We start from the raw sequence: 13,379 nt of genomic DNA, 5'->3' as shown, positions 1-13,379 counted from the left end.
GTCTGTATAGTTTTTTTGGCTTTTTCCCCCAGCATCGTCCCAACCATATCCATGGCAGCAGGGACAATTAAGTCCTCGACAATAGTGTGTGGTTTGCCAGTTTTAGCCACTCGGTAACTCACCATGTAAGATGCTTGTAGCCCGCTCCTATTAACGGTATCTGTCTCCCGTATGCAAGTCTTACTGGTAGAAAGTCCTCTCAATTCTCGCTCAAAAAACTCCCGTGGCTTATTTCTCAAATTAGCATGTTTTGTTTCTAAATGTCTGCGCAACATTGAAGGTTTCATTGAGTTGTGAGACAGTACTTTTGCACATATAACACACTGTGGCCGAGTAAATCCACCAGTATTAATCTTAGTGAACCCCAAAGCAATATAGTTTTCATCATATTTTCGCCTTTTTGACAAGGTTGTTCCTCTGTCCGTCGCTGCATGCTTTCCCGCATCAGGAGGCTCTGCATCGGACTCCTCACCGCTGTCCGTGGCTATGCTCTCAGCTTGACCAGCCACAGGTGCATCGCTAGCATCCCGGTCAAAGGTAGACGACGTTGAAGGTGAAGAATAATGTGGGTTGTTGTCGCTGGAAAGTGCACCTTCGACTGTTAGCTGACTGGTGGCAGCAGTGGATGTCCCTCTGGAAGGGCAATTTATCCTTTTTAGCCATTTATCCATTTTCGGCGGTTAGCCGGGCGGCGGGCAACGTGTTTGTTTTGGCAGTGCAATTAATTCACTGACCACTAGAGGGTAGCCTATACATGTCTATGCATGACAGTGAGTGATCAGGCACTTATTTATCCGCCAGTTTAAACATGTAATGAGGCTCTTTACAAACCATGTTTTTTTTTTTTTTTCTTTTGCATTTTTTCGCGTACCCCCTGTGTCACGTGGCGTACCCCTGGGGGTACGCGTACCACAGTTTGGGAACCACTGGTGTAGGGGCAGAGGAAAGGAGGCGCTGCAGGTGGAGCTCTAGAGAAATCTGTGGAAAACACAGAGAGGGTGTAAGACCAAGGCCAAAGTACAATAGATAATGACAACACAAAAATAGAGGAGAGGAGAGGTAAAGGTAAAGGTACTTTATTGGTCACATATACAGCTAGTACAGTGAAACTAGGGCTTCCTGTAACGTGATGTGTCCCCCAGCAGTCTAAGCCTATACTGTAGCTGTGTAGCTATAAAATGGTTCAGAGCTACCTGAACCAGCCCTAACTAAAAGGACAGTAAGGAATGATGAGGTCTTTCAGACTGTGTGTACACGACTCAAAATACTGTAGTATTGTGCCAGGCCTGTGTGGAGCTGGCGTGGCGCTATAGCGCTGCCACACAAATACACCATATCAAAGAAGAAGACAAAAAGCTTCCCCACTGAATTCAAACTTTCTCTACCCTGTTTCTTCTGTTTCTTTGTAAGCGTCTTTGGGTTATTGAAAAGCGCTATATAAATTAAATGAATTATTAATTATTTTATAAATAGATGAAATGATGACAGGGAGTCATGTCTGTGGAAATGTGATGATCAAAATGCCCTAAATGTGTGTAAATGATGGACTCTACTCACTGGTTACTCTCAACTTACCAGCTCTGGCTGTTTCAAGCTGATTCAGGTGCTGTCATAGGATGAGTTCATGCATCAGCTCATGGTGGACCCACATCTGCCAAATAGGGACACACATGATTTTGATATTTCATTTAGACGTAGTTTAGATTGCTTTGTAGTGACAGTCTGCCTGGACAAACATGATGCTGGTAATAAGTTACACATTTGTGAACACAACTAGCGTTTACTAAATCAAAAACGCGTATTTATTCACTTCTACCATAAATGAGGACATTTCTCACAGACTTAGAGAAGAAAATGTTCAAATGAGGTGCAGTTAAAGAGCTGATAATAACAAAAGACGTAACGTTAGCATCTGCTGTTCATTAGCTACAACCGCTAGCTAGTTTACCTGTTAACAATTAGCATTGCTAGCGTTGATTATCTTCCGGAGCTAACCGTTAGCTACAGGTCAACAATTTAAACACTGGTTGGAGAAGTTAGGTCGAAAAAATTAAAAACAACATAACGTGTGACCTACTTCATGAGTGCAGCAGTGATTGTCATCAACCACAACAGAGTTTGACTCACTCACCTCATGAAGTTGACAGCATCTCAGTGCGATTCGGTGCTCTTATTGTGAAAATCCCGGCGCGTTCACCGTCCCTAGCCCCTCCCCTCAGACACCCCCCCCTCCTCCACGCCAAAACCCTGACAGTAACTTGGCATTGAAAAAAAGAACATTGAAACCGAAAAAAAAAAAATTGAAACTGAAAACCACAGTGTAAAAAAACACACACTGAAAAAAGATGGACATGAAGAAGAAATCTAAAGACTGACATTGAAAACTACATTATTCAATGCCAATACTTTTTTTTTCAGTGTCAATACAACTTTTATTACAATGCCAAATTTTATTTTCACTGCCAAAAATCGTTATTATTACAATGCCAAATTTTATTTTCGCTGCCAAAAATCGTAATTACAATGCCAAATTTTATTTTCGCTGCCAAAAATCGTAATTACAATGCCAAATTTTATTTTCAATGCCAACTATTTTATTTTCAATGCCAACTATTAATGTCAGGGTTCTGTCTCCATACTATTCCTGTGTTTATGACACAAACGGGAGCTTTCGACTGCACGTGAACACACCGAGCGTCAACTTGGGTCTCGCGCTATGAGACTTTGAATTAGATCTAGTTTTACAAACATGTCGGCTTGCTTGAAGTAAACAAACTTCTGGGTGCATGTTTGAGTTTAATTAAACTGAAAATCTTCAGATTCTTTCTTTTAGACCTAAAATGTTAGGAACATACAGCCCCAAGTTGAATTTGCCCAGAATTGTCCTTTAAAGCCCCAGTATGTAGCCTACCATAACTTATTTGGGTTTTTATTATCAAAAATCAAATCTGTCTTTCACGTATTTCACTTAAGTAAAACCACAGCCGCATACAAATGAAAGCTTTCTTGTACCTTAGAATGAGTTGTTACAAGTCGTTACAAATACATAAGTGGGCGACGCACCGAACTGAGGCGGCCATGTTGCATCGCCATTTTTTACGTTGAGTGGTAGCGTGACCATAGGTAACCACGGAAACTCAGCGGAGCTGTGGGCTCGGCCTGTTAAAACTGTCACCACTGTGTAGTGTGAGGAAGGACGGAGGCACTGATGTTACATTCAGGTGCAGTCAGGCAGATGGCCGTCGGCAAACCAACCAGATGTTATTTTACTCCACTAGAGAAAGACGGTAAAACAATACCACATCACCATGACAACATATTGTCATGTTACATGCAGCGTCTGTTGTCTGTCTGACGTCTGCCCCATTTCCCCTGAATGCAACATCAAGAATACGTTCAGATATGCAACCGCACGGCTAGATGGGGGGAATTCCTACCTACTAGGCTATTCCTTTAAGATGGAGGATGGTTTGATCTTTAAAGGGATAGTTCAACATTTTGTCAAATTGGCCCATTGCCCCATTGCCATAATCCCTATAGTCATAGCAGTAGGTTTCTTACCTTTAATTGTCGGTGCAAGCTGTTTTTAGAACGGCGGAGCAGAGCCGTGAGCTGCTCAGAGCTACGCTACGGAGGCTCATGGGATTTCTTGGTTTCCCTTATCAAACTCATCAAATACACAATCCAACAACTCCACAACGCTCTGGTGGACAAGTTGTGACCTGCACATTCACCACGCTATGAGATAATAACACAACGTTACCAGACAGAGTTGTTTCGGAGGTAAATACAGAGTCTGCTTGATGAAAAGCTGTCCCTGAAGGCAACGTGCATCAGTGGTTTTGCATGAATGTCCCTCTAAAACAACTCTGTCTGGTAACGTTGTGTTATTATCTCATAGCGTGGTGAATGTGCAGGTCACAACTTGTCCACCAGAGCGTTGTGGAGTTGTCGGATTGTGTATTTGATGAGTTTGATGAGGGAAACCAAGAAATCCCATGAGCCTCCGTAAATGTTGAACTATCCCTTTAAGTGGACTGGAAACCACTTTTGTTGATGTGTTCATTTAATTTGATTTGTTTTGTTGTGTTGTGTTGTACAGTTTGTGGTGTGAAGGTGTGTTCATTTTATCCTCTCTCTCTCAGTGTGTAACCTGATGTGTCATGAGAAGTGTCTGAAGTCGCTGCGTTCAGTTTGTTCCTGTGTGAACTCGTCTGTCATCAGGGTGAGTAGAACAAACGCACCCTCCACCATCATCACACCTGAAGCTGTCAATCATTCAATCATCCTGTGGACGCAGCATCAGCGCTGTCATGGTTACAGTAGATAAAGGATGTGAGACGGGGACTACTTTCAGACGGGGAGGGATACTGTGACTCCGCCCCCTCTGTCTGTAGGCCTCAGCTCATTGGTTCCTCTGCTGGGGACTGATCCGTTGGTCTGTGATGAGGCTGTGATTGGCTCAGCTGTGTGTCTGAGGCAGTGTGTCTGGCTCTGCCCCCTCCAGGTGCCGGTGGCCCACTGCTTCAGTCCGGCCGCCAAGAAACGCTTCTGTGGCGTCTGCAGGAAACAGACGGAGGGAAACACGGCGCTGCGCTGCGAAGGTCAGACCTGGACCAGAACCACAACCACAACCAGAACCAGAACTAGAACCAGATCCAGAAACTCCTTCATTTCACCAATATTTAGTTATGATAGGCTAGTGCTATTCCCCTCTGAGGGTTTATAAACCAAGACCTTCCATGATGAGTCAGCTTCCTGTATGATGTCACTAGGCTTCTGCACGGCCACGCCCCTTTAGGGAGACCAGAGGCAGCATAGAGTGTATTGACTCCAATGGGACAATTTAACGTGAACACAGATTATGGTCGATTCTTTCTCCCCACAGTCACTGAAGTAAATTTTGGACTCATTTTTCACAAGCCACATCTCTTCTGAACAGTTTGACACCAAAATGGCAATTTTCAGACGGACACATCAGGAGAAAATCCACTTTGTTCACGACCTGTCTCTGTCTCTACGACATACTCTCGCCAGATTTGGCACAGATCTCCTAGGCAACGTCAAACAAATGGCCACGAACTCCCGTGAAAATGATTTAAATGATTATTGTCATGCTAAATATGACTGTTAGTAGTGTAAATATTTAATGTTATCATAAGAAAATATAAATATCTCACTTTCATCTACCTACAAATTGTATAAATCCACACACACGTTCACAGACGAGGTGGGGTGACGGTTGGCCACGCCCATTTAGAGAGACAGGAAGTGTATACAGTTTTTATCATTGGAGCAGCCTCTCATGGAGTATCTTTCCATATATTGAATATCTTTGGTCTGGGGTTAGCTGTTATCAACATCCGGGGTCTGTAGGTTGACCTACTGACCTCTCTGACCTGGATGATGTCATCTCACTAAAGCTCCGGCTAGTTGAGATAAAAATGGACCCGAATGCCGAAGCGGAATGATTATTATCAGAATGAGCCGTGCAGCGCTCAGAGATGACATCATCCAAGTCAGAGGTCAGTAGGTCAACCTACAGACCCCGGATGTTGATACCAGCTAACCCCGGACTCAGAGGGGAATAGCACTAGCCTATCAGAACTAAATATTGGTGAAATGAAGGAGTTTTTCTGCAGGTAATGTGTTTTTTAGAGGCTGCATTCCGCTCAATCAAAGAGTTTCTTCACAACAACTTTGACCAAACTGTTTTGATCTTTAATGTTTGACCTCACCTTCCTCAGACTGTCACTGTGTGTGTCTGTTTCAGTGTGTGAGCTGCACGTGCACGCTGACTGTGCGGCCTTCACCTGCGCCGACTGTCGCAGTTGTCACCTGGACGGCACTCTGCAGCAGGTGAGGATGTCTTCATCACACACACACACACACACACACACACACACACACACACACACACACACAGGATCCACAGTGTGTGTGTGTGTGTGTTGTCAGATCAGTGGCAGTGTGATTGAGAGTTATTGATCAGATCCGTCTGCAGCTGTCACAGCCTCTGTAGTTAAACACTGTAGAGAGCAGTCAATGGAAGAGAGAGTGTGTGTGTGTCTGTGTGATGAATAGGGTTGCCAAATACTGCGAATTTTCAAAGTTGGAAACTTTCCATGGGAATTAACGGGAATATATGGGAATAAATTAGAAATTTACAAAATTGAAGTTTGGCCCTTAACAGGGAACTTGGGAGGTTCAGTAAAAGAACTGATTCTTCATACAAGAATTAAAACTTGATAAAGTTCTACTCACAAGTAAATCTGTTGAAATGTTTTTTAATTGTATTAATTTGCATGGATGTCTGCTTTTGACAAAATAAAATATTTACATTTATGTTTGGATATGATGCAGTTTGTTTAAATTACCCCCAATTTTCAGTTAATTCCCATAAATTCCGCAAAATTCCCATAGATTCCCATTATTCACATAAATTCCCATAATTCCCATGGAAAGTTTCCAATTTGGAATATTTCCAAAATTCCCCAGCTTAACCTCCCATGGAAAGTTTCTGGAAATTTACTGAAAATGTTCCGCCTCTTTGCAACCCTAGTGATGAATATGTAATGAGTATGTAAATGATGCGGATGTGGGTGGGGCCTGGCTCAGTGTGAATATGTAATGAGTAGGGATGTCACAATTACTTGTTTTCACAATTAATCGCAGTATTAATCACCACAATTAATTGATCGTAAAGATTCCTAAATACTGTTACTTTCCGAAAAAGATTATGTTGGAACCATATCTGCAGATGTGGCGCCAAAGTAAAGGTAAATGCACAGATACTGGTGCATTTATCTAAACTAACGCTGAATTGGTAGGAATTTAAATGTTTGCGTGTCATTTGTATTGTAAAAAAATGATTAAAATAGACATATACAATTGGTATCGATGACAATTAATGACTTAAAGGGACAATGAGGAGTTTTGGAAAGCGAAGTGTTGTTCATACTACATTTACCATGAGCCTCCGCACGCACGGTGAAATTCTTGGACTGGCGCAAGACGGACGTCTTGCCAGGAATGTTTTCATTCATCAAGAATTAAAGTCAGTGGTTGGAAGACGATCAGATACCGTCGTAGTTCCGACCATAAACGGCGATTCGGCGGCGTTATTCCCATGACCCGCTGGGCAGCGTCCGAGAAACCGAAAGTAAAAATTTTGTTGTTTAAAATAACAAAATAACAATAGAGACAAAACGATATATTTATCGAAAATGGAGCCATTAACAAGTGGAAAGTGGTAACGTAGATTCATCCACATTACAGTAATATGAGGCTTTTTTCATAACCAAATAGAAACTCCTCGTTGTCCCTTTAAATATTTCAAACACTTAATAACTGGTCCTATAGTAAGAGATTAGATGTAATTATATTTTGACTATATTTGATTGTACACATTCATAATGTTTTGAAATGTATTGATGCATAATAATCGTGATCATCGTAATACTGTGATTATTTCCCTGACAATAAAAATCTGTAATTGTGACATCCCTAGTAATGAGTATGTAAATGAGGTGGGTGTGGGCGGGGCCTGGCTCAGTGATGAATATGTAATGAGTATGTAAATGAGGCTCAGTGCTCTTCTTCCTGCAGCATCAGGACTTGCTGCTCCACCACTGGCGGGAGGGAAACTTGCCGTCCACCTCCCGGTGCGAGCTGTGTCGTCGCTCCTGCAGCTCCTCTGACATCATGACGGGCGTCAGGTGTGAGTGGTGCGGCGTCACGGTGAGTGAGAACCAATCACAGCGCTCCTCAGGATGTGATGTCACATCCAGTGGTGTAGTCTAATGTTTTGTAGTGGGTATTCTGCTTTTTAGGTGGTAAACTGTTCATACTTACATACATACATAGACCGGTGGTTCTCAAACTTTTTTTACATCAAGAACCCAAAATTGACACAAATTAGACCACAGACCCCCATTGGACAAAACTTTGAAGCAAACACCAGAAATACACAAACAATCAATGTACGTTTAAATTAGGTGTACATTTTTGAAAGATTATAGAGAAATTTCTGGAAAAAAGGGGAACAATTTCTCCAAAAAAGTTGAAAAATTTCTAGAAAAAAGTGGTAAAATTTAAAAAAAAAAAAAAAAAAAGGTTAAGATTTTTTAGAGAAAAACTGGTAAAATTTCTAAAAAAAAAAGAATTTTTTTAAGTATTTAAAAGTAAAGTATTATTTATTATATTATTATTATATACTAGTAAAGTATGTAAAAAAAAAAAAGAAAAATTGAGAAGAAACTGGTAAAATTTCAAAAAAAAATTCTAGGAAAACTGATAAAAAATTTCTAAAAAACAAACAAAAGTCAAACGATAATTAAAAAAGTGATACATTTCTGAAAAACAAAGGTTAGAAAATTCTAAGGAAAAGTGGTTAAATTTCAAGAAAAAGTTGAGGACCCCCTTGAACTTAACTTTAGTTTAACTTTAATTACTGGGTATACTGAAATATTTATGCATTTTCAGTTTACTGAGTATATCTAAGTATCACATACACTACACCACTGGTCACATCTCACCTGAGCCAATACCCAACTCTGTGTATGTGTGTGTGTGTGTGTAGAGCCACGCGGCGTGCTGCCCCGGCCTGCCAGCAGAGTGCACCCTGGGACGTCTGCGCTGCATGTTGCTGCCTCCGGACGGCGTTCGCCTCCTCTCCAGGAACTTCAGCAAGATGCAGTGTTACCGCATCACAGAGAGCTGCAGCCCAGAGCACGGTACACACACACACACACACACACACACACACACCTCAACACCACATCCTGTGCTGCTGACGCTGAGCGGCGACAAACACTCGTCTCATTTCCTGTGAAACTGAACATGAAGTTTAGAAGAAAAAACAAAAACCTGCAGCAGATTAAAGGGATAGTTCAACATTTAGTCAAACTGGCCCATTGCCATAATCCCTATAGTCATAGCAGTAGGTACGTTACCTTTAATTGTCGGTGCAAGCTACAGTATTTTTAGAACGGCGGAGCAGAGCCGTGAGCTGCTCAGAGCTACGCTACGGAGGCTCATGGGATTTCTTGGTTTCCCTCATCAAACTCATCAAATACACAATCCAACAACTCCACAACGCTCTGGTGGACAAGTTGTGAGCTGCACATTCACCACGCTGTGAGATAATAACACAACGTTACCAGACAGAGTTGTTTTAGAGGCAAATTCATGCAAAACCACTGATGCACGTTGCCTTCAGGGACAGTTTTTCATCAAGCAGTCTCTGCATTTCCCTCTAAAACAACTGTGGTGGCAAAAAATGTTGTTCCTTATTTAAAAAGGATGACTGAACACGTCCGCTGTCTTTCTTGAGTTTTAATAAAAGGCATTCATGAATGGAGTCACACAAACACAACCGAACAGGAGTACAGTCAGTGAGTGAGTGGCCTGAAGACGTTCTCAGGGCGCTATCTTTATAGTTCCCAAAACACATTGAACAGCAGACAAAATATATGGCACTCTGACAGTTCTGCCTGGCTTCACCGCCAGGACACAACACGCCTTGTAGATTCACACAGAGCACTGGTCAGAAGAGTTTCTCTGGCTTCTGACCTTTAACCTGTCCCGAGTGGACTCTGTCTCTGTGTCTGGTGTATCTCATACAGATATCATCAAAGGGATTAGCTGAGTACCACTTTCCACAAGGTGAAAGGAAGTTCACTTAGTTAACATGGTTATACAACCCTCGTAAGGCATACTGTGGGTTACACCAAAATTTCCCATTACACAACTCTGTCTGGTAACGTTCTGTTATGAATGGGCATTTATTACAAAAACATGAACTCTGATGTTTGTTTGCAGTGAAAATCCCAGAAAACAGAGATAAACATCACACTAACTCCACTTCCTTTCCATTAGTGTTTACAGATCTTCCATTAGTTTGTACACTGTGTTTGTTGTCAGAGCTTGAATCAGATGTTTGGACACAGACTTTCAGAAGTATTCCAATGGTTTATACATCTTCTGTGAGAGTAGTTGCACCAGAAAGAACAGTACTGGGACCAATATACTGTATATAATGTGTATATTACTAGTGATACCAGTCATGGAGCATGGAAAAAACAAACTCAAAGCTTGTTTTCACTTCCTGTCTCTCTAAGCCTCAGAGTCTTCCAGATGTTGAACCCTGTGACCTCTGTTTGTTCATTCATTCATTTAATATTAATCTATTTATTATTCATCCATTCATTTATTCATGCTCCATGACATTGTCAGGCCATCATTGCAAATAAGAACCTGTTCTTAATGATTTTTCGCCTGGTTAAATAAAGGTTAAATAAAAAATAAATAAATGTTGAGATGTTTTAATGGAAAAGTGAATTTCTAACAACTTTCAGACAAACGTCAAGAGAAAAGCTTTTATTTCTCTACATAACAAAGTCTAAAGTGACAGAAGAACAAAGTCAGTCTGACCTCTGACCTCCGTGTTTCAGATCAGTCTGATGACGTGGACGTGTCGGCGTCTGTGAGTCCAGACGTCCAGACGGAGTCAGGTCAGTCACACACACACACACACACACACACACACACACACACACACTCTGTAACCCAGACTCTTGACTGCGTGTCTCAGGTAAACCGTGTGTGAAGGTGTTTGACGGCGACGACGCCATAAAACGAAGTTTCTTCAGGTCGATCTGCAAAACGACCAAGAACGAAGAACTGCTGGTGAGACTGAGTGCTACTGCTATATACATAATACTACTACTACTGAGTACTACTGAGTACTGCTATTCTAAATATTTATATATGTATATAGTATATACCTATATACACATGTATATATTTAAGCAATATATCAATGCAGGCCGTGGTATATGCTCATTATACCACTGCAACGACAACCCCCTTAGAGTGGTATAATGAGCATAGACCACGGACTGGAGTGATATATTGCTTTTATAAAACAGTTACCAATAATGACAATATGAAAGAGGAATACGCAATCAATTTCATGTAGTTTTATTCAACCAGAAATACATATTATTCAATAAAATAGCCTCACTGTGAAAAACTAGTCCCAGCTCTCCAGACATTAGCTCCAAGTAGCTCTGCATCTGGTCTTTTCCTCTGTCACTGCTCAGTCCCTCTACCATTGTTAACCCTCTGGAGGTGAAAGTTCACCTTAAACATGTCAATTCAACTACTTTAGTCCATTTTCTAACATTGTAAAAACATCAACTGTCTTTGGGTACTGACTGAAACAGTCCGTTGTCATGGATACATGACAACAACTTCCATTCATACCAGTCATACGTGCCTGAGGCGGAGTGATAGCCTGTGCTGTGATAAGGCTTTAGAATAGTAGCCGTGGTATATGCTCATTATACCACGGTTAACAACCAATCAGATCGCTGGATTTTACCTTTACGTTTTATAAATGTACATATACGTATGTATATATGTACATAATACCACTACTACTGAGTACTACTGTGTATTACAGAGTACTACTGAGTACTACTGAGTATTAATGAGTACTACAGAGTACTACAGAGTACTACTGCGTACTACTGTGACATCATCCCGTGTGGTCCTGCAGGAGGCGGCGCTCCGGTCCTACTTCCTGCCCGGTGACCCTCAGGACTTCGAGCTGCAGGATGTGAGCGGGATGCAGCATCTCCATGGCGACGACATCCTGAACCGTAACGGCGGCTCGGACAACCGTAACGGCGGCGGCGAGGCGTTGGTGCTGAGGGCGAAGCCGCCGGACGCCGAGGTCGTCAAGGTGCACGCCGGCTGGCCCAGGTGAGTGTGACATCATCACGTCTCACTAGGGGTGTAACGGTACACACAAGTCACGGTTTGGTACGCACCTCGGTTCAGGGGTCACGGTTCGCTACGGTTTCGGTACAACAGACACTATTGAATGTAAAACTAAAATCTGTCTTGTGTTATAAAAGTAGAAAAAAAAAAGAATATAAAATAAAACAAGTGCATTAAGAGTGTTATCATGCCATTCATTAATTCTAGAGGAAAAAAACTTGCACTTGACAACTGGCAACTATTATTAAAAAAAAAAAAAACTAACACCAGTGTTGGTTTACACAGTTAATTTAGACTAGATGCCAGTTGCTTTGGTGATGTTTCTGGTCCTGTCTGTGTTCATGTCAAGAGGCTTAAAAGCAGCGGGATGAGTTGTTGCATAGGCTACAAGTTGTGTTGTTCCTTGCACCAGTGATTGACATGTAAGAGGGGGCGGGGGGGGGGGGGCATGCGCTAACGTGTTTGATGCGTTTCTAGCGATGCAGCGCGCATCCGTGAAATATCACCGATGGACTTTGTCCGGTCGACCAGTCGCGAGCTGCTTTACAGTCTATGGTCGCGAGCCGTCGCCGTTGTGTTTCATTGAGAAGCCACGGTGACATAAATGAAGCAGCAGCTCCTCTAACTTCACACCTATACAGTCTATGCTTCACACTCTCATCACTTCTCTTCTTCGTCTGTTATGACGGTTGTGGCAGCTTCGAGGCTCATTACCGCCACCTAGATTGGAGTGAGGACTCGACTTTTTTTTACTTTTTATTTAATATTCACTCAGACGTATTCGTTGTGTGACTGTGTGCCCCCAACCGTGACCCCCGTACTGTGACAGCACGGGACAAATACATATACCGTTACACCCCTACGTCTCACACATGTTGATGTCCATCAGGAACGTCTCACCTGTGTGTGTGTGTTGTTGTGTGTCCTCAGGTGTGGTGCAGCCTCCGTCTCCGTCTCCGTCTCCAGCGACACCACGGCAGCGTCGGTCCTCAGCGCTGTCCTCAGAGAACTGGACCGACAGGTAGAAGCAGGAAGTGACAGGACAGGTGAGGCAGCACTGCAGGATCAGCTGTTCACTGTGTGTGTGTGTGTGTGTGTGTGTGTGTGTGTGTGTGTGTGTGTGTGTGTGTGTGTTTCAGGAGGACGAGTCCGGCTTCAGTCTGGTGGAGATCTGCATGAGCAGCAAACAAGGTGAGATACATGAAGCATCCCATAATTTACCCACAGGCACAAGTCCTGAAATCAATCAATCAATCAATCAATCAATCAATCAATCAATCAATCAATCAATCAATCAATCAATCAATCAATCAATCAATCAATCAATCAATCAATCAATCAATCAATCAATCACAGCAGCTCTAGAGGTCATGACCTTGTGTTTGTCCCTCAGTGCAGAGACAGACGCTGATGCCTGAGGAGAAACTTCTGGACAAACTGCAGGAGATCAGGAAGGTGAGATCAATGCAGACCAATACAGATCAATACAGACCAAAACAGGCCGATACAGATCAATACAGATCAATACAGATCAATACAGACCAGTACAGACCAATACAGATCAATACAGACCAGTACAGACCAATACAGAT

The 13,379-nt window shown here is 42.3% G+C and overlaps 1 protein-coding gene across 1 annotated transcript in view; it reads left to right on the top strand.

Moving 5' to 3' along the window:
- Window positions 1-13,379, top strand: part of dgkq (diacylglycerol kinase theta) — a 48,315-nt gene that overhangs the window by 16,890 nt on the left and 18,046 nt on the right. The window contains exons 2-12 of the mRNA XM_085788991.1: window positions 4,146-4,225; window positions 4,508-4,604; window positions 5,774-5,859; window positions 7,609-7,740; window positions 8,582-8,735; window positions 10,455-10,514; window positions 10,595-10,689; window positions 11,564-11,769; window positions 12,718-12,808; window positions 12,927-12,978; window positions 13,181-13,242. Of these exons, the coding sequence (XP_085645117.1) occupies window positions 4,146-4,225; window positions 4,508-4,604; window positions 5,774-5,859; window positions 7,609-7,740; window positions 8,582-8,735; window positions 10,455-10,514; window positions 10,595-10,689; window positions 11,564-11,769; window positions 12,718-12,808; window positions 12,927-12,978; window positions 13,181-13,242 (1,115 nt within the window). The remainder of the gene's footprint in view (window positions 1-4,145; window positions 4,226-4,507; window positions 4,605-5,773; window positions 5,860-7,608; window positions 7,741-8,581; window positions 8,736-10,454; window positions 10,515-10,594; window positions 10,690-11,563; window positions 11,770-12,717; window positions 12,809-12,926; window positions 12,979-13,180; window positions 13,243-13,379) is intronic.

This window comes from Trachurus japonicus, chromosome 10 (assembly GCF_045865225.1).
Source record: "Trachurus japonicus isolate A0001 chromosome 10, Traja_1.0".
Classification (NCBI taxonomy): Eukaryota; Metazoa; Chordata; class Actinopteri; order Carangiformes; family Carangidae; genus Trachurus; species Trachurus japonicus.
This window is presented reverse-complemented; position numbering and strand designations above follow the sequence as displayed.